General features: G+C 46.3%; 1 protein-coding gene across 1 annotated transcript; it reads left to right on the plus strand.

Moving 5' to 3' along the window:
• The first annotated feature begins 2,687 nt into the window (after positions 1–2,687).
• Positions 2,688–27,097, plus strand: sbk1 (SH3 domain binding kinase 1). Its single transcript, XM_055924053.1, has 4 exons — positions 2,688–3,467; positions 23,207–23,454; positions 24,078–24,280; positions 24,722–27,097. The coding sequence occupies exons 1-4, from the start codon at positions 3,430–3,432 to the stop codon at positions 25,562–25,564; spliced, it is 1,332 nt and encodes a 443-aa protein (XP_055780028.1). The 5' UTR covers positions 2,688–3,429; the 3' UTR covers positions 25,565–27,097.
• The last annotated feature ends 297 nt before the right edge of the window (positions 27,098–27,394 follow it).

Below are 27,394 nucleotides of genomic sequence, written 5' to 3' on the forward strand. Positions count from 1 at the left end.
TGTACGCCTCCCTAGTCCTGCACCTCCTATATTAGCCCTATGTACTAACTCTCCTGTGACGGTCCCCAGCCCAGTACAACCAGTGCCTCCTCCACGCACTAGCCTTATGGTGCGTGTCTCCAGCCCTTTACCACCAGTGCCTAAATTACGCACCAAGCCTCCTGTGTATACCCAGAGTCCTGTGCGTCCTGTTGCTGCTCCCCGCATTAGCCCTGAGATGCGTGTCCCCAGTCCGGTACCACCAGTTCCGGCCCCACGCACTAGGCCTAATGTGCGTCCCCAGGGTCCAGTATGCCCTGTTCCTGCTACCCGCACTAGCCCTGAGATGCGTGTCCCCAGCCCGGTACCACCAGTTCCGGCACCACGCACTAGGCCTAATGTGCGCTCCCAGGGTCCAGTATGCCCTGTTCCTTCTCCCCGCACTAGCCCTGAGATGCGTGTCCCCAGCCCGGTGCCACCAGTCCCGGCACCACGCACCAGGCCTACAGTGCGCCTCAGCCGGCAGGAGTCTGCCGTCTGCACGGCGATGACTGAACTGCCCGTCTCCCCAGCGCCATCTGAGCCATCCGTCTCCCCAGCGCCATCTGAGCCATCCGTCTCCCCAGCGCCATCTGAGCCATCCGTCTCCCCAGCGCCATCTGAGCCATCCGTCTGCCATGAGCCTGCAAAGCCGCCCGTCTGCCATGAGCCTGCAAAGCCGCCCGTCTGCCATGAGCCTACTGAGCCGTCCGCCAGACAGGAGCCGCTAGAGCCGCCAGCCAGACAGGAGCCGCTAGAGCCGTCCGTCAGACAGGATCCGCCAGAGCCGCCAACCAGACAGGATCTGCCAGAGCCGCCAACCAGACAGGATCTGCCAGAGCCGCCAACCAGACAGGATCTGCCAGAGCCGTCAACCAGACAGGAGCAGCCAGATCAGTCAGCCAGCCATGAGCAGCCAGATCCGTCAGCCAGCCATGAGCAGCCAGATCCGTCAGCTAGCCATGAGCAGCCAGATCCGTCAGCTAGCCATGAGCAGCCAGATCCGTCAGCTAGCCATGAGCAGCCAGATCCGTCAGCTAGCCATGAGCAGCCAGATCCGTCAGCTAGCCATGAGCAGCCAGATCCGTCAGCTAGCCATGAGCAGCCAGATCCGTCAGCTAGCCATGAGCAGCCAGATCCGTCAGCTAGCCATGAGCAGCCAGATCCGTCAGCTAGCCATGAGCAGCCAGATCCGTCAGCTAGCCATGAGCAGCCAGATCCGTCAGCTAGCCATGAGCAGCCAGATCCGTCAGCTAGCCATGAGCAGCCAGATCCGTCAGCTAGCCATGAGCAGCCAGATCCGTCAGCCAGCCATGGGCCATCCCTCAGTCCGGAGCTGCAGTCCCTCAGTCCGGAGCTGCAGTCCCTCAGTCCGGAGCTGCCATTCTTCAGTCCGGAGCTGCCACTTATCCTGGTGCTGCCCCTTATCCTGGTGCTGCCCCTTATCCTGGTGCTGCCCCTTACCCTGGTACTGCCCCTTACCCTGGTACTGCCCCTGACCCTGGTACTGCCCCTTACCCTGGTACTGCCCCTTACCCTGGTACTGCCCCTTAGTCCAGAACTGCCCCTTAATGCAATGGGGTTAATGTGGAGAGGGGTCATTTTGAAGAAGCTAAGGAGGTGGTTAGGGACTGTGGTGAAGTGGGGACCACGACCAGAGCCGGAGCCGCCACCGTGGAGGGAAGCCCACCCAGACCCTCCCCTAGACTGTGTATGGTGCGCCCGGAGTTCGCGCCTCAAGGGGGGGGTTATGTCACGCCCTGGCCTTAGTATTCTTTGTTTTCTTTATTATTTTAGTTAGGTCAGGGTGTGACATGGGGAATGTTTATGTTTTGTTGGTTTTGGGTGTTTATATGGTAAAGGGGTTATGGGGTGTAGTATATGGGTTTGTGTTGAGTGTAGATGTCTAGCGTTGTCTATGTATGTTTAGTTGTCTAGGAGAGTCTATGGTTACCTGAATGAGTTCCCAATTAGAGACAGCTGATTTCGGTTGTCTCTGATTGGGAGCCTTATTTAGGGTAGCCATAGGCTCTCATTGGTTGTGAGTAATTGTCTATGTAGAACGTTTGTAGCCTGTATGTATGTGCACAACGTTTGTAGCTTCACGGTCGTTTTGTTATTTTGTTAAAGTGTTTCGTGTTTATTGTTTGTCATCTTTTAAAATAAAAGAAGATGGCTTATTTTCCAACTGCTGCATTTTGGTCCGTCAATCCGCCACACGATCGTGACACTGTAGGCCTAGGCTGTCTTAGTTCTGGAGCAGTGGGTCTTGAGTGGAACAAATGGCCAGCCTGAGGGGGATATGGCGATGACGAGTTCCCAACCGTTCAACTCCTCTACTCGTCAACCTTTCTGATCCGTGATTTCTGATGACGCTCACAAAGGATTAGTGGGGGACTATGCGCTAAGGTTGATAAGGTTATCCCTGTTATTCTAATCCCATTCCACCAATCCAATCTATTCAGGATGACAAAGATGCCTGCATGCCTGCCTGTTGTTAAATATGGCCAGGGAACCACCAACCAGTAAATTCATTGACAGTACATGAGGCCATAAACTACTGAATTATGCAACAGTCATTGGTGTGGTAAATCAAAGACATATTGGCAACAAAACCCCCAGGCGCTAGGACCCAGTGCACGTGAGAGCGCGCTTCTGCTGCCAGAAGGTGGAGTGGTGGAGACGACGAGACGGGAGGGAACAATGAAAGAGCTGGCTGGTAGTGCTAAGCAGCAGAGAGATTGGAAACAGTTGTGAAAGGGAGAGTGAAAAGCAACAATAGCACCCTGATTCAAAGAGGGAAAAAATGGAGAAACTGTGAATAGGTGCAGATAGAGAGTCGGGTCATTTTCCACGCAGGCTGAAAAGTATGCTGCAAATGAATGGATTTGGTGTGTGGTGTTGAATTGGGTCATGCAGACCCAAGAAGAGCGAAAGATAAACAAACACCCGCCTCTAGTTGCCTCGCAGGTTGAGGGTAGATGTGCGCTTTCGAGAGACAAACGGGCAATCTTACCGACCATCGCCAAACCATAGAAGACAACGGAGTCAATTCTCCATTGCCACCGAATAACCCTAAATAGAAGAGCGCCTTTACGCACGGAACCAACCAGAGAATTACTACCAACACAGAGGAGAAAACAAGACACAAAGACGGACCTGAAGTCAGTTCACACTATGGGCTATTCATTTTTCAGACAAGAGAACCCTGCATAATTGAAACAAAAACACAACTGCAGTTTAAAAATAAAACGTTCATATATGGACTCATTCGTTGATGTTGAAATATGATTCATTTAATTTAAAATAGAATAGTTTAAATTAACAGGAGATCTCGTCGGTTTATTGCCACCAAACCCCGGTGAATCAACCGGTCAGTTGAAGAGCGCAGGGGCTCCTCGCGCTGCGCAAATGCAGGACCATGGAGGAGATAGACAGGTCGCCAGCAGGTGAGTTAAGTTACAACCTCTGATTGGACTTCACTATCACACACACAGATCGTGTGAAAGTTACCTCATTAGCATATGCATACATCTTGGGAAATATGATGCAATGGCAACTTGAATCATAAACGCAAAGAACCGTTATTTATTGGTCAGTCTGTGTTTGCTTGTTTGTTTCTATGTATTGTGCTTTAGGCTATGTGCATAATTTCTAGTGTAGCCTAGTCTCTAAAGATTTTCAGTGGTCTTTGCAAGTGGATTGTGGACTATTCATTCAACAAATTGTGATCATTATTTCACACAGATTTTAAGAACCATATTCACTAGGCTTTCGCTACTCACCTATGCAATATGTTTTCTTTGAGGAAAAGGTGACATCTTCAAAATCGTCTCTATTGTACCTATGTCCTTTTTTTAAACAATTAAAACGATTTGATGAGCACAGACATACCTTCAAGGTTGACGGGCTATTCAGTATATTCTCCAGGTGAATTTGAATGTGTGTTTCTCTCTAGGTGGATGTGATTGAGTTTTCCTCCACACATTTCCATAGTGTATGTACATTTTAAATCAGGCAGGATTTCCTTTCCCAGCCAGCACTTTGCATTTGTTATTTAGCACCATTATGCACTAATAGAGTAACAAAATGGGCACTCTGAAGCACCATAAAGCGAGTGTACATTCTGGTCAGTGGCGTTAACATCTGACTGATAAGGGCATGTAATACATTTAAATGAGTGTCTGACTCTAAATGAAACATGAGGACGGTGAAGAGTTGGACATTCATTTTGTTCACCATTTCTTGCTTGATGACAAAGCGTTACTTCCTTGACCTTGCAGGGCAATCACAGGACCATTGTTCACTAACAGCGTTGTAAAGTGTTCATTAACAACTTCGTGAAGCCAGTATGTTACTGTACTATATGAATAAATCACAGTACAGTTTCCCTCTATATACTGGAAAATAGTTAAATCCCATACTGTATAATTCATGGTAGCGTATCATACACTGTAGCGTACCATATATATATGCACACCACTCTGCCCTGTTTTGCAATTAACACAGTGCACTGAGCAGTACACCTACTGCATAGCCTATGTCCGGTGTAGCGTGTAGACAGGGGGCAGGTTGGACACGAGAGACCTGGTGGGCTGGTAAATCATGACTGTAACAGTCCTGACCTATTTATGTTAGTTTTTATGTGTTTTTGGTCAGGGCATGTGTTTTGGGTGGGCAGTCTATGTTACCTGTTTCTATGTTGGTTTCGGTTTGCCTGGTATGGCTCTTGATTAGAGGCAGGTGGTTTGCATTTTCCTCTAATCAAGAGTCATATTTAGGTAGGGCATTATCACTGTGTGTTTGTGGGTGATTGTCTCCTGTGATGTCTTCGTTATGTTAGATGTATTCACTTTTGGAGCTGTTTGGCTGTTCGTTCGTTTCGATGTCCGTTCCTGTTCGTGAGTTTACGTTTGTCCATGTAAGTTTATGTTCAGGTTGCGTGTACGTCGTTTTGTTATTTTGTAAGTTTTGAAAGTGTTTGTTTTCGTGTCATCAGTTTTCGTATTAATAAAAAAGATGGCATATTTCCCTGACTCCGCATATTGGTCTGAAGATCCTTCTCTCCTCACCTCTTCCGAGGATGAGGAAAGCGACAGCTATGACAGAATCACCCACCAAAATACAGAGACCAAGCGGTATGGGAAAAATGCTCGACGGAGCAACAAGGACTTTTGGACTTGGGAGGAGATCCTGTCTGGTAGAGGACCCTGGGCGCAAACTGGAGGAAATCGCTGCTCTCGTGAGAAGAGGGAGGCAGCCACAGCCCAGGAGCGCTGGTATGAGGAGGCAGCTAGGAGACGTGGATGGAAGCCGGAGATTCAAGCTCGTAACCGGAATTATGAGGGGACACGTCTTGCACGGAAGCCCGAAAAGCCCGTGAGTAACTCCCAAAAATTTCTTGGGGGGGGGCTAAGGGGTTGTGGGCCAAGGGCAGGTAGGAGACCTGCGCCCACTTCCCAGGCTAACCGTGGAGAGCGGGAGTACGGGCAGACACCGTGTTATGCAGTAGAGCGCACGGTGTCTCCTGTACGTGTGCATAGCCCAGTGCGGGTTATTCCACCTCCCCGCACTGGTAGGGCTAGATTGGGCATTGAGCCAGGTGTCATGAGGCCGGCTCAACGCGTCTGGTCTCCAGTGCGTCTCCTCGGGCCGGCATACATGGCACCTGCCTTACGCATGGTTTCCCCGGTTCGCCTGCATAGCCCAGTGCGGGCTATTCCACCTCGCCGCACTGGCAGGGCGACCGGGAGCATTCAACCAGGTAAGGTTGGGCAGGCTCAATGCTCAAGAGAGCCAGTACGCCTGCACGGTCCGGTATTTCCGGCGCCACCTCCCCGCCCCAGCCTAGTACCTACAGTGCCTATATTACGCACTAGGCTACCAGTGCATTTCCAGAGCCCTGTTCCTCCTCCACGCACTCTCCCTATAGTGCGTGTATCCAGTTCGGTGCCTCCAGTTCCGGCCCCACGCACTAAGCCACCTGTGCGTCTCCCAAGTCCTGTACACACTGTCACTTCTCCCCGTACTAGTCCTGAGGTGCGTGCCCTCAGCCAGGTGCCACCAGTGCCGGTACCACGCACCAGGTATAGAGTACGCTTTGAGAGTTCAGTGTGCCCTGTCTCTGCTCCCCGCACTAGTAGGAAGGTGCTTATCATTAGCACGGTGCCTCCAGTTCCGGCACCACGCACCAGGTCTACAGTGCGCCATATCCGGCCAGAGCCATCCGTCTCCCCAGCGCCATCTGAGCCATCCGTCTCCCCAGCGCCATCTGAGCCATCCGTCTCCCCAGCGCCATCTGAGCCATCCGTCTCCTCAGCGCCATCTGAGCCATCCGTCTCCCCAGCGCCATCTGAGCCATCCGTCTGCCAGGAGCCTGCAAAGCCGCCCGTCTGCCATGAGCCTGCAAAGCCGCCCGTCTGCCATGAGCCTACAGAGCCGTCAGCCAGACAGGAGCCGCTAGAGCCATCAGCCAGACAGGAGCCGCTAGAGCCGTCAGCCAGACAGGATCTGCCAGAGCCGCCAACCAGACAGGATCTGCCAGAGCCGCCAACCAGACAGGATCTGCCAGAGCCGCCAACCAGACAGGATCTGCCAGAGCCGCCAACCAGACAGGATCTGCCAGAGCCGCCAACCAGACAGGATCTGCCAGAGCCGCCAGCGAGCCATGAGCAGCCAGAGCCGTCAGTGAGCCATGAGCAGCCAGAGCCGTCAAAGAGCCATGAGCAGCCAGAGCCGTCAGTGAGCCATGAGCAGCCAGAGCCGTCAGAGAGCCATGAGCAGCCAGAGCCGTCAGAGCGCCATGAGCGTCGTGAGCCGTCAGCCTGCCATGAGCGTCGAGAGCCGTCAGCCTGCCATGAGCGTCGAGAGCCGTCAGCCTGCCATGAGCGTCGAGAGCCGTCAGCCTGCCATGAGCGTCGAGAGCCGTCAGCCTGCCATGAGCGTCGAGAGCCGTCAGCCTGCCATGAGCGTCGAGAGCCGTCAGCCTGCCATGAGCGTAGAGAGCCGTCAGTCTGCCATGAGCGTCGAGAGCCGTCAGCCAGCATGGACCTGCCAGAGCCGTCCAAACAGGACCTGCCAGAGTCCTTCAGCCGGGATCTGCCCCTTGTCCCGGTGTTGCCCCTTGTCCCGGTGTTGCCCCTTGTCCCGGTGCTGCCCCTTGTCCCGGTGCTGCCCCTTGTCCCGGTGCTGCCCCTTGTCCCGGTGCTGCCCCTTGTCCCGGTGCTGCCCCTTGTCCCGGTGCTGCCCCTTGTCCCGGTGCTGCCCCTTGTCCCGGTGCTGCCCCTTGTCCCGGTGCTGCCCCTTGTCCCGGTGCTGCCCCTTGTCCCGGTGCTGCCCCTTGTCCCGGTGCTGCCCCTTATTCCAGTGATGGTCCTTATCCTGGTGCTGCCCCTTGTTTTTGTGCTGCCCCTTGTCCCGGTGCTACCCCTTGTCCCGGTGCTGCCCCTTGTTCCGGTGCTAGCTGATTATTTAGGGGAAGGTAATGTTTGGGTGGTCAGTGGTAGGGGTAGACAGAAGAGGGGAGTGACTATGGTGGTATGGGGACAGCGTCCGGAACCGGAACCACCACCGTGGTCAACTGCCCACCCGGACCCTCCCCTGGACTTTGTGCTGGTGCGCCCGGCGTTCGCACCTTGGGGGGGGGGTACTGTAACAGTCCTGACCTATTTATGTTAGTTTTTATGTGTTTTTGGTCAGGGCATGTGTTTTGGGTGGGCAGTCTATGTTACCTGTTTCTATGTTGGTTTCGGTTTGCCTGGTATGGCTCTTGATTAGAGGCAGGTGGTTTGCATTTTCCTCTAATCAAGAGTCATATTTAGGTAGGGCATTATCACTGTGTGTTTGTGGGTGATTGTCTCCTGTGATGTCTTCGTTATGTTAGATGTATTCACTTTTGGAGCTGTTTGGCTGTTCGTTCGTTTCGATGTCCGTTCCTGTTCGTGAGTTTACGTTTGTCCATGTAAGTTTATGTTCAGGTTGCGTGTACGTCGTTTTGTTATTTTGTAAGTTTTGAAAGTGTTTGTTTTCGTGTCATCAGTTTTCGTATTAATAAAAAAGATGGCATATTTCCCTGACTCCGCATATTGGTCTGAAGATCCTTCTCTCCTCACCTCTTCCGAGGATGAGGAAAGCGACAGCTATGACAATGACACACTTTGGTGGCAGGTAAATTGATGTGCTTAACTGAACGGATAGGCGTGATGTTTGATCAGCGGCATCTACAGCGGTGGCATTCCATCCGAAGTCAATGAGGCCAGAGGAAAGGGGAAGGAACGAGTGAGAGGATTGCAGCCCATCTGGTTCAGCGATCTCAGCAGCCTCAGCAATCAATCCAGCCTGATGTCACCACAGGGTTGGCGTTTGGCGGTAGGATCCCCCTATCGCCATGGTAATACATCAAGGCCTGATTCTCTGGTTACAGTGGTCCCCTCCAGCCAATGGCCAAGTTTCTCTTTAGATCCTCCTCATCATAATACAGCCAAACTGTGTCTCTCTCCCAGCCTGTAGTAGACTCTAGACTCTAGTCCACTACAGTTGTTGTCAGTACAGCTGTGGAGTCACGGTTACCCATCCATTTCATATCAAAGAGATTAATTTTCCTCCCTGCCTTGGGGAAGGCTGCTGTGTTTCGCTCCCATTTCATGTCCTCAATCCTATAGTGTCAGTCATGACATTAAACATTCCTATACTGTAGTGTGCATACAGGGTGAGGGGGTATACAGTATATTTTCCTATTGGCTGGCTGAGCACAGATTTTTGACTGTTGAGTGGTTTTGTGTGGCTCTACTGTTTTGATAATTGCTTTTGTATGATATAGACTAGTCATTTCATGTGGAATGGGGTACTAGCTATTTCATGTTGAATGGTGCTCTACATCCTTATAGTTCAATCCATTGTAGTTAGCAGTAGCACCCTGTCTAGTTTCTTTGAATCTAGCTGCTCTGCTCACAATAGAGCAATAATAGGTGGACAGTTGACTGCTCTCTGGGTGTTTACCCTCGGGTAGGGTTACCGCTCTGTTCTGTGGTCCGTGTTGTCCAGTCTCTCTCGGCGTGGTGGCGAGGTGATGCTCTACTGTGCCTGACCGTCCCTGACCGTCCCTGACAGCTCTCAGCAGAAGCAGCAGGTGTTGAGGCGGGCATGAGAGAGAGAAAGAGAGAGGGAGTCAAGTGGCGCCCGCACGGCCCACAGGCTCAGTGGGGGGGTGGAGGACAGAGAAGAGAGAGCCGGATCAGCAGAGTGAAGGTGATTTGTCAAAATGAGTGGATGTGGCCCTGGCTGCTGGTCTGTCCAATCACCGGCCAGCAGGAAGTCTCCAATGTTACGGGCCTGTGTGAGGAAAACTGAGAAGTGCTACTGTAGCTAGCTCTCCTCGTACCTGGCTCTACTGGCACTCGTGCTGTTAAGGTAGATGATTCAGTTATTTACTACTGAGTGGTGGACCACGGAGCTAGATAACACTCACAGGGCGTTCCTATTGAACAGGTTGTTTATTGAGGTTATATTGAATAAAGTGTTTTGTTGTTCCTCTCAAGCATGTCCTCGGTGCTGACAAACTGTGATACAGTGCGTGTGTGCGTGACAGTGGAAATCCCTCAGAGAAGGAAGGGGAGGACCATCCTACCCAGTGAATTTAATTTAACATTTTTTTTTAAAGTTGAAACTATACTAAACATATTCACGTCACCAAATAACTGGTTAAAACACTGTTTTGCAATGAAGGTCTACAGTAGCCTCAACAGCACCCTCTAGGGTAGACCAATGGTGTAGCCGGAGGAAAGCTATTTTCTGTCCTCCTCTGGGTAGGTTGACTTCAATACAAAACCTAGGAGGCTCATGGTTCTCACCCACTTCCATAGACTAACACAGTAATTATGACGACATCCAGAGGACGTCCTCCAACCTATCAAAGCTCTTGCAGCATAAACTGAAATGTTGTCCACGCAATCAAAGGTTCCGAGAATTACTCTATTACCGGAAGCATAAGCTGCATAAACTACAGCTAGCTAGCACTGCAGTATGGTGAGATGTTGACTCAAAGAGAGAGAAGGACAATAGTTTAATTTTTTTTAACAAATTAATTTATCTTTCAAAATTATTTCATTGTGTTGTGCACTGAAATCCACAAGTGAAGGGAAAAGCTGAGAGGAGGAGAGCGCGTAGATGTGAGAAAGAATTATACAACGAGCAAAGTGATGGTGCTGTATGTGGTTCCTATGAAAGTGAAATGTGTGTGCGGGTGATCAGTGGTGTATTCATTCTGCCGATTCGGTTGCAAAACATTTCTTAAACAGAAGCAAGAGGAACGAAACTTGGATGAACCTAGCTGAATTTGTCCAATAGAAACTCTCGTTTTAGTTGCAAAACGGAATGCAACTATTTGGACTAATGATTACCCCTCAGATCAGCTAGATACAGGCAAGAGTGTGCAAAACGGTATGGAAAGTGTCACTGTCAGTCACCTTGATTACTCCAATTTGTCTCTCGACCTGTGCACCTACATTCTGAACTTTTATTTGTAGGCTAGGTTGTAGCAACCGCATGATGGGTAAATGGCACATGTGAGTAGCGATACCTATCAATGTCATATGAATGACGGTCATCCAATATGCTGTAATAGAAAACGGCACCTACCGACGCGCGCGTGTGTGAGAGATTATGAATTTTCAGCTGAGACAAAAGGTATAGTCCATTAGGGCCTGGGAGCGAGAAGTGAGTCAGACTATGAAATCAAATTATTTATTTCATTAGTCTCCTGTTTACATTTCTCAAGAATGGAGAAGAGGGAATTGAGAAGGTGGACTTTAGAAGCTATGAAGAGCGCAAACTCTCCATATTGATTTGCTGTGGGGACATTTGCTGTGTCAGACACCCACTCCCCCACTTTTTAGAATCAGTAGGCCATTTCCTCAGAATGGAATGTAAAGAGCGGCCATGTTGTTTCATTTCATTGAAGGTTTTTGACCCCTCTAACACAGCAGCTAAAGTAGACCTAATGATGACATTAATACAGCTATGATTGAATATCTCGAGCTGTTTAAAGTAGTGCCCCAGTTTACAGGCCATAGCTTTTAAATAAAGCTTTTTTAATATATTCTTTATATCGGCTGATTCACCTCAACTCAAGTTTATGACATGACCTTCATCACAGAATGAACTTTTTTCCTCACAGGCTACAATTAACTCTGATTGTGTTATTCAAACAGTTTTAATTAAATGGCCAGACTCAGAGTATAGGATGCTACTGTGTAGATGAGATTCCTACTGCAGTATTAAAGTGTAAGAGAGAGATGTCCACTTGAAGTTGCCAAGCTGCGTCTATTTTCAGGGGAGACGGTTCCCATGGAAATGTAATGTTAAAGGTCCAATGCAGCCGTTTTTATCTCAATATCAAATCCTTTCTAGGTAACAATTAAGTACCTTACTGTGATTGTTTTCAATTAAAATGGTCAAAAATAAACAAAAATAGCTGCTTTGCAAAGAGCAATTTCTCAAGCAAGAATTTTGCTAGGACTATCTGGGAGTGCCCACTGGACAAAAACGGGTTGAATCAACATTGTTTCCAATCATTTTAACCCAAAATGCATTGCGATGACCAGGGGCATCATTTTTCAAACACTTGAAACAGCTTTGTCCTGCTATCTAGAGACAAAACTGTTGTGCTTAGTAAAAAATAAGTATATTTTTCTGCATATTTAAGCAAACCTCTTGAGCTGTCTGTATCCTCCTGACTGGTGTTTTTTTTATTTATATATAAACTAAATATGTTTCTCTGCATCTTTGCAAAAATCTGTAAATGATTGAAAGGAATGTGAATCTTATTCAGTACATTTAGTAATTGCTTTTCTAAAGTCTACCAACCTTGTCAGCAGGCATGCCAGCTAAGATAGTTAGACAAGCTAGCTACTCTAACTTGATTGATAGCCTGAAATGGCTTCTTGGTAGCTAGTTATGAGGTTGGGAGATTGGGAACTTATCTGGGCTACCTAAAGGCAACTCATAAAATTGCTAGGTGGCTAGTAATATTACAGAGAAACAACAACCAAAAATACAAATAAAAGTTGTTTTTTTTTAAAACAGGACAAATCTGAGTGGGCATGTGCCCCTGTGACCCCTATGGGCATGATGTCTTTGGTGATGATGTGGAAAACTGGATGAATTTGCCAAAACGCATCAACGTAAGGGAATTTCGTGTTTTTGGGTTGATTTCACATTGAATTCACGTTAGTTGACAACTCAACCAAATGTAAATCAAAACTAGACGTTGAACTGACATCTGTGCCCAGTGTGTGGTCTGCGTGGGGAGGGTAAAACGGAAAACTAGCTGTTACTGGCAGAGAGGTTTGAAACTCTCTTTCACATTGTTCTATTAACTAATGTACTGCCTGGTGATGTCACCAGGCAGTCCAAAACTCAATCCCACCAAACAGGCAAAAATTCAGGCGGTCTTTTCAAACAGCTCTTACACTAACATGGCATCATCAATTTTCACAATTGCACAGTATTATTCCAACCTCATAGTGTGGAAATATATATAAAACACAGGAAATCATATTTTTGACTGCACTGGGCCTTTAATTTAACACCAATATGAAAGACAAAAGAGCCTAATTATTGATGTGTTCTCATGTTGAGATGAATAGGCACTCAAACACGAGGCCAATACTGTACAGATAGAACATTACAGTGAATATGGGAAAAGGATGAGATGAGGCACGAGGGATCAATTAAAGATTCAAGACCAAACAATCTTTACAACAAAACAACGCTAAGTTTAGTAAAGAACAAAGGAGACATACAGTACCTTCAGAAAGAATTCATATCCTTGGACTTCTTCCACACTTTGTTGTGTTACAGCCTAAATTCAAAATGGATTAAATAGATTTAAAAAAAATCTCACCCATCTATAGACAATACCCCATAATGACAAAGTGAAAACATGTTTTCAGAAATGTTTGCACATTTATTACAAATAAAAAACAGAAATACCTTATTTACATAAGTATTCAGACTCTTTGCTATGACACTACAAATTGAGCTCAGGTGCATCCAATTTCTTTGATCATGATTGAGATGTCACTACAACTTGATTGGAGTCCACCTGTGGTAAATTAAATTGTTTGGACATGACCGGTCTATAAAAGGTCCCACAGTTGACAGTGCATGTCAGAGCAGATAATATACCCCCATAAAGTCCAAGGAACTGTCCGTAGATCTCCAAGATATAAATTGGGATGAGGCATAAATCTAGGGACGGCTATTAAACAATTTCTAGAATGTTCAAAGTTTCCAAGAGCACAGTTGTCTCCATCTTATGAACATTTAAAAAATATGGAACTAAGCAGACTCTGCCTAGAGCTGGCTGTCCGCCCAAACTGAGAAACCGGGCAAGAAGGACCTTAGTCAGAGAGTTGACCAGGGACCCAATGACCACTCTAACAGAACTACAGAGTTCCCTGGCCAGGATAACAGTCTCTACAGCACTTCACCAATCTGGGCTTTATGGGAGAGTGGCCAGATGGAAGCCACTCCTGAGAAAAAGGCACATGACAGCATGCCTGGAGTTTACAAAAAGGCACGTGAAAGTCTCTGAGATATGACAAAATATTATGTGGTCTGATCATACTATTGAACATGTTGGCTTGAATGCAAAGCGCTATGTCTGGAGAAAACAAGGCACAGCTCATCACCCGTCTAACACCATCCCTACTGTGAAGCATGGTGGTGGCAGCATCATGCTATTGGGATGCTTTTCAGCGACAGGGACTGGGAGACTGGTAAGGATAGAGGAAACAATGAATGCCAAATACAGGGAAATCCTTGATGAGAACCTGCTTCAGAGTGCAAACGACCTTAGACTGGGGCAAAGATGTATGTTCCAACAGGACAATGACCCCCAAGCATACAGCCAAAGCAATGCTGGATTGGCTTCAGAACAAGAATGTGAAAGTCCTTGAGTGGCCCAGCCATACAAACTGAGACAAAAAATAAAACATTTTGGCATTAGTCTCGCAAGGTTCATCTCTATTCTCATCTCAAGCCAAGAGTTTGTTCAGTAAAGGTCGTCTGGCTATTTCACTAACCATCTCATGTCTCGGCATATGGAGGTCCAGGCCGTTACTGTAGACCATTTTAATATAATAATACAGTTTTTGCAATTTAACAGAAACGTTTGTGTGTGTGTGTGTGGTTCACGCAGTTTCTTCTGTCTGTTAGTGTGGACTATTCTGGACCTTAAATTGTATGTTTTTGTCTGTTAGGGCATTCTGGGCTTCAAAGGGGATGTCTTATCTGTTAGGGTTAGCGAAGTAAACGACCTCTGCGCTGATGGCTGCTAGAGGTCAGTTTTCAGTTCACAGCACAGGAAATGTTGCAGAAAATACCTAATGGCTACATGTGGTGATCTCTAGAGTCTAGAACAGTGTTACAAAAAATAGCGAGTAAGGGGGCCACTTTGGGTTGAGACAATCATTCAGAGGGCCTCACAGATCTTTAATTTGTTGTACTTTGTCTTCCAATATGATCAATTATCAATTGAGAGCAAATTCAGAGCAATAGAGCACATGCAATTGGTTTGATGTACAGCACATCACACATATATACATACACTCATCAAATAGGCTACATCACATGTATACGACCCATATTAAGGGTTACTTCAGTAGTTGGATGAGCGAAAATGTCCCTTCTGCTCCTTGCCTGAATTCATTCTAAATGTAGAGTCTGTTGTCGTTATCCTTGTGAGGCAATCCAGGTGTGCATTGGTCAGTCTGTTTCTCTGTTTTTGTTTCATTGTTGAAAATGTTGCTTCACATGAATAGGTGCTGACCAATAATTGTGTCACCTTTTGCACACACTGCTTCAGAAGTGGATACTCTGTCTGACACAAGGCTCCAGAAATGGGTAACACCTGATCTTAGTTCACCTTGCAATGTCCCATGTGCCTGCATCTCCACTATCTCAATCTCTATTCCAGCACGGTCAGGACAGTGCTTCTACACCTGCATTGCTTGCTGTTTGGGGTTTTAGGCTGGGTTTCTGTACAGCACTTTGAGATATCAGCTGATGTAAGAAGGGCTAAATAAATACATTTGATTTGATTTGATGACTGGGGTCAGAGATGACACTGGCACATGAAAGGGGTTCTCAATTAAGTTGAAAAACTCCTTGTACTCCATGATATTCTTGAATCTTGACTCAAACTCCAACTTCAGCTCTTCCAACACACGCACAAATGCATCATAGCTAAAATGTTGCAGTATGTCTGGGTTGGATGTGGTGACTGCTCTGAGCTTTGGGAAATGAACAAACTGTCTGTCAAACAAACAGTGTGGTGATTTTATTTGGAAATGCTGTGACCACACGCAGCATTTTGCCCGGAGTTTTAGCTTTCCCTTGGAGCTGGAGATTCACCGTGTTCAGGTGGCAGGTGATGTCAGTTAAAAAAGAAAGCTTTAATATCCACTGTGGATCAGCCAGCTCTGGCTCCTCTCCCCCCTTGCTTGCAACAAATTCACGGATTTAAGGGAGGAGAGAAATCTTTCCAAAAACTCTGCCACGAGACAGCCATCTCACCTCTTGTATTCTATCTGGTATTCCTCCGGAAACTCGCGGAATTGCCGGTGATTCAGTGCCCTCGCAATAATAATGTTCACCCACGCACACGACTTGCTGCATCACATTCTGTAAGTCACAGTCTTTGAGTGTTTCCTGATGAATGATACAGTGAAATGTAACAAATTCGGGAATATCCTCTACCTTTCTCATCAGGCCTATGAGTCCTTTCTCCTTCCCTCGCATGTTTGGGGCACCGTCAGTGCACACAGATGCCAGATTTGACCAGTCAATATTATCAGCAAAGAATGTAACAAGGACTTTCAGAATATCCTCTCCTCGTTTTTGTCCCTAAAGAGGCAGTGAACATAGAAGTTCCTCTCTGAACGACTAATTTTGAGGGAAGCGGACAAAAACACATAATTGGGCAATGTCACTTACATCAGTGCTTTCGTCAAGCGCAATACTAAAACACAGCGCCACGGATATGTCAGTAATCAGTTGCTTACCGAAGTCCTCGTCAATGTCTTCTATCCATCTTGTTATTGTCGAGTCTGAGAGTTGCAGTCCCTTAATTTGCTTTAAAATAGCTTCCTTGTTTGTGAAATCAGCATACAATATTTTGGCTGAGGCCACAAAACATTCTTTGACAATCTCTGCGTCTGTGAAGGCCTAGTTTCTCGCGAATATCCAAGCAATCTCTGCAACAGTGCTAGATCTGCCCATCATTTGTTGTTGTCCTTTGAGCTGCGCTATTTTGTTGTTTCTGATGTTGCTTTGTGGCGGATATATTTTGTCAAAGTGGGCATGATGTGACTGGAAATGTCACTCTACATTTTCTTGTTTAAAACTATTGACTGCCTTCTGGAAAATAAGACAAAGTGAGCTGGTCCCATCATGCAGTTCAAAAAAATACTTGTCTGTCCATTTCTCTTGGAACTTTCAGTCGATTTCCTTCTCTTAGCCATCGAAGCCACATTAGCTATGTTAGCTACGTTAGCTAGCTGCATTTCCCCGCCACCATCTTCCTCATTTTCCTGGTTGTCCGGTGGTTGTTTGTTCATAGCTGTCACGTTGTTCTCCAGCTCTTCCCCCTCATTGTAACGGCAGTCTATTTCGTCCTCCTCATCGGACGGGAAGAGGCGAGAAGGATCGGAGGACCAATGTACAGCGTGTTAAGTTTCCATGATTTAATAACATGAAAACAATATACAATTACAAAATAACAAAACAAACTAACCGTCACAGTCCCGTGTGGCACAAACACTGACACAGAAAACAACCACTCACCAAATCCCAACACAAAACAAGCCACCTATATATGATTCTTAATCAGGGACAACGATTGACAGCTGCCTCTGATTGAGAACCATAGTAGGCCGAACACAGAAACAGACAAAGTAGACACACAACATAGAATGCCCACCCAGCTCACGTCCTGACCAACACTAAAACAAGCATAACACATAAGCACTATGGTCAGGACGTGACACTCATTTTCATTGTCAATAGATTTCCGTTTATTTTTTACAGTAAATCGATCCATGTCGCCAGACTGCAAAATTAGCTAGTAGCAAACTGAAATGTGTCAGTCGCTGTAGCTGAGCAGTTGCGTTTTATTTCGGCAAACGTTCTAGTTCTGCCTTAGTGTTCAACAGCTGTGCTATACTGCCATCTATCTGCTGTCCAGGGAACAATAGATATATTCAATGAAGTGATTCAGGCCTGCATTAAACACATTGAATTGAAATTGTATCATTGTTATGTACTATGAATGGAAAATAGGAAAATTACTGCGAGCCGCAATTTAAAGGCTTGCCGGCCCCTTGCGGCCTGCGGGCCACGTAATGAGTACCACTGGTCTAGAGCAATGAAGGTTCAGAGGTTAAGAATGACATAAGAATGACATGAATTGTGAATGAGGAACTGGAATAGATCTCTCACTGCAATCCGCTCACCCATTTTAATGGCAGTCATACTGTATTATTTAACTAACATACCTTTATTTAAGTGTTTTGATCTTAGTAGATGCAGTTGAAGTTGGAAATTTACATACACTTAGGTTGGAGTCATTAAAACTTGTTTTTCAAGTTTATAACGGATAAATAAAATAAAATAATAAAACCACTCCACAAATTTAAAAACTTGTTTTTAAACCACTCCACAAATTTCTTGTTAACAAACTATAGTTTTGGCAAGTCGGTTAGGACATCTACTTTGCGCATGACACAAGTCATTTTTCAAACAATTGTTTACAGACAGATTATTTCCCTTGTAATTCACTGTATCACAATTCCAGTGGGTCAGAAGTTTACATACACTAAGTTGACTGTGCCTTTAAACAGCTTGGAAAATTCCAGAAAATGATGTCATGGCTTTAGAAGCTTCTGATAGGCTAATCGACATAATTTGAGTCAATTGGAGGTGTACCTGTGTATGTATTTCAAGGCCTACCTTCAAACTCAGTCCCTCTTTTCTTGACATCATGGGAAAATCAAAAGAAGAAAAAAAAAGTGTAGACCTCCACAAGTTTGGTTCATCCTTGGGAGCAATTTCCAAATGCCTGAAGGTACCACGTTCATCTGTACGAACAATAGTATGCAAGTATAAAAAATGTCCTCTGGTCTGATGAAACAAAAATAGAACTGTTTGGCCATAATGACCATCGTTATGTTTGGAGGAAAAAGTTGGAGGCTTGCAAGCCGAAGAACAGCGTCCCAACCGTGAAGCATGGGGGTGGCAGCATCATGTTGTGGGGGTGCTTTGCTGCAGGAGGGACTAGTGCACTTCCCAAAATAGATGGCAACATGAGAGAGGAAAATTCTGTGGATATATTGAAGCAACATCTCAAGACATCAGTCAGGAAGTTATAGCTTGGTCGCAAATGGGTCTTCCAAATGGACAATGACCCCAAGCATACTTCGAAAGTTGTGTCAAATGGCTTAAGGACAACAAAGTCAAAGTATTGGCGTGGCCATCACAAAGCCCTGACCTCAGTCCTATATAAAATTTGTGGGCAGAACTGAAAAAGTGTGTGGGAGCAAGGAGGCCTACAAACCTGACTCAGTTACACCAGCTCTGTCAGGAGGAATGGGCCAAAATTCACCCAACTTATTGTGGAAAGCTTGTGGAAGGCTACCCAACACGTTTGACCCAAGTCAAACAATTTCAAGGCAATAATACCAAATACTAATTGAGTGTATGTAAACTTCTGACCCACTGGGAATGTGATGAAAGAAATAAAAGCTGAAATAAATCATTCTTCTATTATTCTGACATTTCACATTCTTAAAATAAAATGGTGATCCTAACTGACCTAAGACAGGGAATTTTTACTCGGATTAAATGTCAGGAATTGTGAAAAACTGAGTTTAAATGTATTTGGCTAAGGTGTATGTAGACTTCCGACTTCAAATGTACATTTGTGTATGGATCATTTGAGTGTGCAGACTATGTTCAGTTATTTTAATGATATACACTGGCTCAATAAAGCAAGGAACAAAAGGATCTCACACCAGTGAAATCCGTATATATCCATGGTGCCACTCTTTTATAGCTGCTGAAGACAGAGTGGGATCAGAGAGCAGTATGGGAGCACAGTATGGCATGTGGCCTTAACTGAACATTTACGCTGAGTCGTGAGGAAAGAGACCCGGTGGAGACGCTCTGCCTCCCTCATGCAGCGCCGCAGCTGCTCTCTGGGAGAGATAGAAAACACAATGGCCCTTTGATAGTGTCACTGCCGGACTGTGTGTACGGGGGCACACATACATACGCAAATGAGTGCACAGACACACATAGACAGACGTTCACACACAAACCAATACACATGCAAACTGAGCTCTGTCACACACTTATGCACTCACACACATTCATCCAAACCCAGACTCACACATAACCCTCCATCAACACACCCACAAAGCACTTTGCAGGTTCCCATTTCCTGGTTCCCATTTAGAACTTTAGACTGCAGCTGATGCATCTCTTCCCCTCATCACATTCTGGGCCTCTTAATCATGCTCTGCAAAGGAAATGAGGTGGCAGCGTCTTTGGTTCGGGGTGTTTTTGTCTTAGTGGAGGCTGAGTAATGCGATTAGACTTGATGCCGGAGCGTTACATGTTCCCCCGTGGAGCCCTAGGTGGCTGCAACTAGCAAGCTAGAGCTGAAGGAGAGCCAGTAAACAAACATTCATTATGATTGATGGATCAGGAGCAGGATAGGGGATCCGGTCTAGTCAATCTGTTTCTAACTTTCAAAGGCTATTTGGGCAATTGAACCAAACCTGTTCAAAGCTGTTTTTTGATAGCAACAAATGAGCAACATAGATATACACTGCATAGACAATGCACTGTTGTAACGTTCATTCTCCTCCTCGTCTGAGGAGGAGCAAGGATCGGACCAATATGCAGCGAGGTATGAAGACATAATAATTTAATAATAATAACGAAGACGAAAAACACTTAATTAACTACAAAACAATAAACAACGTTACAAGACCTGAACATGTGAACTTACAGACAACGAAGAACACAATAATCAGGAACAGACTAACAAACGGAACGAAACGAAACAGCCCCATGTGGTACACACACTGACACAGGAACACAATCACCCACAAACAAACGGTGTGAACAGCCTACCTTAATATGGTTCTCAATCAGAGGAAACGTCAAACACCTGCCCCTGATTGAGAACCATATAAGGCTAATAAACAATGAACCTAAACAGGAAACAAATAACATAGACTGCCCACCCAGCTCACGTCCTGACCAACTAAACAAAGCTAAACAAAGGAAAATAAGGTCAGGAACGTGACAACGGTACCGTTTTCACTCCTAGGCAGAAGACATCCTGCGACTTACAGTATGTCTATATATCTCTCTCTAATCATGACTGATAAATTACTATTTGTGTTCTTATGGAAGATACTTAGCGAGGCACACTTTTATCATTTGGCCTTGTTTAGTCCCAGCATGGCTCCTGAGAGGCGTCACTGCAGACCCTGGTTCGATCCCGGACTGTATCACAATCGGCCGTGATCGGGAGTTCCATAGGGCGGCGCACAATTGGCCCAGCGTCGTCTGGGTTAGGGGAGGCCGAGGTAGGCCGTCATTGTAAATATAAATTTGTTCTTAACTGACTTGCGTAGTTAAATAAAGGTTAAACAAAAACAAATACAAAATGTGAAAATCTTAGAAATGAACGTGGCTCCAAATAGCTGCATCCTATTTCAGTTTTCACCCTCTACTTCATCTTGCAATATTTATTACTTTCTTCTCACAAGATATAGCTGAGTAATCTCAAATGGACGAGAGGAAGAACAAAAAGCTGGGCTGTGGAGGGAGGGAGAGGAGAAAGAGCCTTCAGTGAACGTGTGTGTGTGTGTGTGTGTGTGTGTGTGTGTGTGTGTGTGTGTGTGTGTGTGTGTGTGTGTGTGTGTGTGTGTGTGTGTGTGTGTGTGTGTGTGTGTGTGTGTGTGTGTGTGTGTGTGTGTGTGTGTGTGTGTGTGTGTGTGTGTGTGTGTGTGTGAACGTGTGTGTGTGTGTGTGTGTGTGTGAGAGAGAGCCAGAGTGCTCGCTTTCCAATGGTCCATCTCTGTGTGAAAAACACACTGTTGGGGTTGGTGTGTGTGTTGATATTCATGCACAATAGACGACATCTCCATCTGAGATCAGCCTTGCCTTATGAACAACCCTATCTGTGTGTACAGTACAAGTAAACACACACAGCACGTGCAAACAGTCACACATAACGACAATGGTAGAGATGTGTACATTTGTTCGTTTTTTTAGGTCAGCCTTGCATTCCGAATAAGCTTATCTATTGTGTCATAGAGTGTAATGAAGTGTTGTTGCCCTATACGACCACAATGTCCTCCAATGGTCAGTCCGCCCTATTGCAAAGTCCTACCAAACATCTCAGCGACAACTTTTTCAGGGTTCAGCAACTTGAGTCGACAACCAACATTCCAACAGCTAGCCCAGAGCCACTACAAGTCAAATATATTTACTGGGCACAACTAAAGTAATCCCGTTTTCTTCCTTCACGCTATCGATTGTATGGAAATGCATTTCTATTGGAAAAGGCACTTGAATATAATATGATGATATTATTATTACTATATTATATCCACCACTGTCTTTACCATTTCTGTGTCAGCTGTTTCTATCCCTACATCCAACTGCCCAGCTTCATTTTCGTGTACTGTCAAGGTCAATATTGTCTGCATGAGTTCCTTGTCACGCCCTGACCGTAGAGATCCTTTTTATGTCTCTATTTTGGTTGATCAGGGCGTGAGTTTGGGTGGGCATTCTATGTCTGGTGTTCTATGTTGTTCTTGTTTTGTATTTCTATGTGTTTGGCCTGGTATGGTTCTCAATCCGAGGCAGCTGTCTATCGTTGTCTCTGATTGAGAATCATACTTAGGTAGCCTGTTCCCACCTGTGTTTGTGGGTGGTTGTTTCCTGTTTACTGTTTGTTTCACCGCTCAGGACTGTTCGTTTGTCGTGTTTGATGTTTTGTCAAGTGTTGCGTATTTTATTAAATAATATGAACACTTACCACGCTGCACCTTGGTCCTCCTCTCTTTCTCCCGACGACAATCGTGACATTCCTAGAAGATCAGCGACCCTTAGACCCAGTCTAAGACCCATGTCTAACTTCCCAGAGGGACTCCATGTCAAATATGTTTACCAGGCACCAAAGGAGGCTGGTGGGAGGAGCTATAGGAGGACGGGCTCATTGTAATGGCTGGAATGGAATCAATGGAACAGTATCAAACATATAGAAACCATGTTTGATTCCATTCTATTAATTCCATTCCAGCCATTACACATTATCGTCTTCCTATAGCTCCTCCCACCAGCCTCCACTACCAGGCACACAACCCAATCCCCTTCTGCTCTCCTGCCACTGCATTGATTGTATGCAAATTAAGATGTACTCTAACATGTCGGTTATGCACTGAGTGGACAAAACATTAGGAACACCTTCCTAATATTGAGCTGCACCCCCTTTTGTCCTCAGAACAGCCTCAATTCGGATTTTACAAGGTGTCGAAAGCATCCACAGGGATGCTGCCCCATGTTGACTCCAATGTTTCCTACAGTATCAAGTTGGCTGTATGTCCTTGGGTGGTGGACCTTTCTTGATACACACGGAAAACTGTTGAGTGTGAAAAACCCAGCAGCGTTGCAGTTCTTGACACACTTAAACAGGTGCGCCTGGCACCTACTACCATACCCTGTTCAAAGGCACTTAAATCACTTGTCTTACTCATTCGCACTCTGAATGACACACATACACAATCTATGTCTCAAGGCTTAAAAATCCTTCTTTAACCTGTCTCCTCCCCTTCATCTACACTGATTAAAGTGGATTTAACATGTGACAGCAATAAGGGATCATAACTCTCACCTCAGTGTAGTCATTCACTTGCACATAGGCAAACAAGCACACACACACGCATACACACACAAACACACACACACAAACACACACACACTAAGTCAACGTTGTCACGTGTGTGTGGGATCGCCAAAAAGCTTGCTGTATTTAGCATGAAACTCTCCTACTCTTTACTGTCTCAGACATGACATAATGTTATGTTTGTGTGTTCTCTTCTGTCCCCAGTGTGCCCCACAGCGTCAAGGCGAGCCTGTCTCTGTCTCCGTCGGGGCCGGGCCAGGTGGGCAGCGGCAGGGGCTCTCCCACCTCCAAGGTGGGCTACTGCGGTGGTGGCGGTGTGCCTGTGGAGGACATGCAGGCTCTGTCCATAACCTCCCTGTCGGCTGCAGATGTGGCCAAACACTACGAGCACATTCGCAAGCTGGGCAAGGGCACCTACGGCAAGGTGGACCTGGTGGCACACCGCACACAGGGTGAGTCAGAGGGCATGCATGGGTGTGGTGAAGGGACATTGTTGGGAGCAAAGGTTTCAATAGAGTTTACACGATCATACCACAACAAGACCAGAGAGTCAGATGGTGCAATAGAATGTAGGCTAAATCAAGAGTTCAATGAAACGGGCCACTACAGTGACAGGGCGTTTGTGAGGTCAAAGGTCACAATAGTGTAAGACTTCAGGGTGAAAAGGCTCTTTAGGTTGAGAGTTCATTAAAAGGTTACATGCCATTAAGGTTAAGAGGGCACTAGACCGGGTAAAAGTGCAGTGGGAGCTTTCTAAGATGCTCTGATTGCACAGCTGTGTGCTTAGTCAACAGCTGAGGGTGTGTTTCAGAGCACAGAGGCAGCTGGTACGGAGAGGGGAGTGGAGGAGGTTTCAGATACACAGAATCAGATTGCACAGGCATATTTAGTTAAATTCACTTAATAAATGTCAGTTTAGTTTATACATTTGCTTTGACTCTAAAATATTGCTCTGATACTGTACAGTATTTTGATTCCATCTGTCTGTCTTCGGAAGTGTTGCCAAACAACTTTTCCCATGGGACATTAAAGTATTCATTCATTCATTCTGTTCTTCTCTGTGTGAACATATCAGGCACCAAAATGGCTCTGAAGTTTGTGACAAAGAGCAAGACGAAGCTGAAGAGCTTCCTGAGGGAGTACAGCCTGACGGGCACACTGAGCTGCAGCCCCTTCATCATCAAAGTCCTGGACGTACTCTTCGAGACAGAGGATAGCTACGTCTTCGGACAGGAGTACGCCCCCGCGGGAGACCTGTTCGACATCATTCCACCCCAGGTACTGTACTGGATCATGCTTATCATCTGCCCACCAATCACTGTTCTCCCACACCTTAGCCAATCAAGCGCAGTGTTTCAAAGCAATGTGGTTTTAACAAGCCCTTCTGGAATTGGAGCCTTGTCTAAGTCCCTACTCAGATTTGAGCTGCATGCTCCTTTAGTGTGTACTGTAAGGCTCTCATTTAATTCCAGTGCTTTTCAGTGGAGGGCTACCTTTGACTCAAAGGTTCTTACTCTAGGTTGTTAAAGATGAGTGCAAATATAATGCTTAACAAAACCTATTTTGTCCCACTTTACTCCCTCTACACCTCTATTCTGTTTCTTTCTCATTTAATTTATTGCACTTGGTTTTCCTCCCCTCCACTGTACACTAAAACAAATCTGTTCACTCCTTTCTCTTTCTTCCCTCCATCCTCCTTTCCTATCCTCCTCCTTGTAGGTTGGTCTTCCGGAGGAGATGGTGAAGCGCTGTATGCAGCAGCTGGGTCTGGCTCTGGACTTCATGCACAGCAAGAATCTGGTGCACCGTGACGTCAAGCCCGAGAACGTGCTCCTCTTCGACCGTGAGTGCAGACGCATCAAGCTGGCTGACTTCGGCATGACACGGCGCGTGGGCTGTCGCGTGAAGCGTGTGAGCGGCACCATCCCGTACACGGCGCCAGAGGTGTGCCGTGCCAGTCGTGCCGAAGGCTTCCTGGTGACCACCAGTCTAGACGTGTGGGCCTTCGGTGTACTCGTCTTCTGCATGCTGACGGGTAACTTCCCTTGGGAGGCAGCGCTGCCCGCCGATGCCTTCTACGAGGAATTCCGCCGCTGGCAGCGAGCGGGGTGCCCCACGGCGGCCTACCCGTCCCAGTGGCGCCGCTTCACCGATGACGCCCTACGCATGTTCCAGCGGCTGCTCGCCGCCGAGCCTGAGAAGCGCTGCGGTGTGAAGGACGTCTTCTGCTTTGTCAAGTACGAACTGGTCAGCGAGCTCCGACGCCGCGCCTCCTGCCGGGCCAAGAGAGGCGAGAGGTCCAGTTCGTCTGGCGTATGCTCCGCAAGCTGTACCTCCAACTCCTCTTCGTCTTCCTCCTCATCACGCTCCCACAGACACCCAGAGCCCTCCACCCCCCCTGGGACGACCTCACTCCTGCGCCCAGCGCCCCTGAAGAGGAGTGTCCTCTCTGACACCCATTCCCCTCAGGAGGAGTCTCCTGGCCAGCACCACTCTTCTCCGGGCCGGGAGAAGACCAAGAGCCAGATGGTGATGGCTACTGCCATAGAGATCTGTGTCTGAGAATGGGGGGATGAGCAGCAGTATTTGTGGCTGTTGCCACAGCGATAGGAAGCTGTGCAAAATAATAGCCACTGCCATTGAGACTGGAGTGAAATGTTGACGTATTACAACGCTGCCGAGAAGAACCCCAATGTCAAATTCCTGACTGTGCCACAGAAATTGGTATCATCACTCACAGCAGCGCACTATAGGACGAGGCATCACTAGAGCATGCGTTTGTCATTTTGATTTGTGACCAAGAGTTGGAGAAGCAACATTCAAGAGTCCACTGACTGACACCGTTTCTCACAGCAACTCGTTCTGCTGTTCAGCCATTTTGCTTCTAAGCCCACACAGTAACACTGCTAATGATGCTAACAAAAGAAACAACGCTAGCCATTTCTAAACAAGGAGTTTGGTAAAAACACGCAATGCTCTCTGACGTCACATCTATTCTCTCCTTTCTCCCTAATTTCTAAATTTTTTTCTTTCTTCCTCCGCTTCTCTCTCTCTATGAATACATTTAACCTGGGGAGGCCGAAACGTTAGCTGGTCAGGTGACTTTCTTTAGAAAACTAGCTGATCTAAGGGCCAGTGATCCAATAGGGAAACTGATCTTCTAGCTGACATATCGCTGAACCAATGGGATCTCACAGATTTTCTGGACATTTCCAAAGTGTGAAAATGGCTATGGACAATAAGGGAGAAGGATCGTTTTTCAAAAGAAGAAAATATGTGAAAGTGACTCTCCAATGGAGCAGTTACCATGACGACAGGACATTGCTCATCTAGACTGTCTGGACTGAGACAGGACCTTGCTGTCAGACATCGGGAGATTCTAATTTGGTGCAAAAGTTCGTCCTCTCCTTGACTCCTCCGTCCTCTTTCCATGATCCGAAAACCGATAAGTGTTCGAGTGGTGGAGGAGTGTCAATTCGTTAGTAGGCAAACGAAGGAGCCTGCTCACCTCCTCGATTACCTACTTCTGCAGAGGAAGCACAAGAGTATCCTCGTGGTGGCAAGCGCTGAAGTATTTTAATGCCTGCCCCTTTGAATCAGCTGTTGTTTTCTTGAAGCAGAAAAGCATGCAAACATTTAAAAACAATATGCTACTTATCCTTTTATCTATAAAATGTCTTGCACAACTATCTAAATTCGTTTTTTATCACTTCAAACATTTATTTTGGGAATACCACCCATGGATATATAGCATATATCTCTATGATTCCACCCGTGTAAACATAATTTGCCTAATATTGCGCGAGTGGAGAAAGAGTCTTGTTTCATATATAGTAAGCGAGAGAGGGAGGACGCAGATGAGAGGACACAGGAGTTGAGCAAATCCAAATGAGATTCCCCCATTATCTCAGGACATCTTAGCGGGTCACTTCCTGTCTCACAAGGACTTCCTTATTAGGGTTACAAGTGATTTCCTCTGGTAGACAAACAGTTTAAAAGGACACATTTCATACTGTAACAGTGTGCCCATTGGTTCATACAGGCACAGGTATCTTCAGGTGTGAAAATAAATGATTTATTATATTGACATTCAAATGCTTGGAAGCTGTTATAGAATAGAGTCCAGCGATTGCTTATTTTATACCTGCTATTTGTGTGTGTGTGTGGGACTGTGGGTGTGTATGTGTGTGTTTGAACAACTAAATCACACGCTCTTTGTAATGGGGGAGAAATGTTAAAAGGAAAAATTGACTTTATACTGTAAATATTTCATACGTGAAGTGGTACACTGTATTATCGTCAGGTAGTCCAACCATGTAGCTTTACTAATTTAGTTTTACGACTGGGAGAGGTTACAGGATTTTATGTTATTTTTAGAGCAATGCACTGTAT

Source organism: Salvelinus fontinalis, chromosome 1 (assembly GCF_029448725.1).
Source record: "Salvelinus fontinalis isolate EN_2023a chromosome 1, ASM2944872v1, whole genome shotgun sequence".
In the NCBI taxonomy this organism is placed as follows: Eukaryota; Metazoa; Chordata; class Actinopteri; order Salmoniformes; family Salmonidae; genus Salvelinus; species Salvelinus fontinalis.

What these genes read in the sequence shown, in the direction of transcription:
- sbk1 (XM_055924053.1), top strand. Translation starts at nt 3,430, where the DNA reads ATGCAGGACCATGGAGGAGATAGACAGGTCGCCAGCAG. An exon ending in GATAGACAGGTCGCCAGCAG is followed by an intron (nt 3,468 to 23,206) that starts GTGAGTTAAGTT and finishes TTCTGTCCCCAG; the next exon opens with TGTGCCCCACAGCGTCAAGG. An exon ending in GGTGGCACACCGCACACAGG is followed by an intron (nt 23,455 to 24,077) that starts GTGAGTCAGAGG and finishes TGAACATATCAG; the next exon opens with GCACCAAAATGGCTCTGAAG.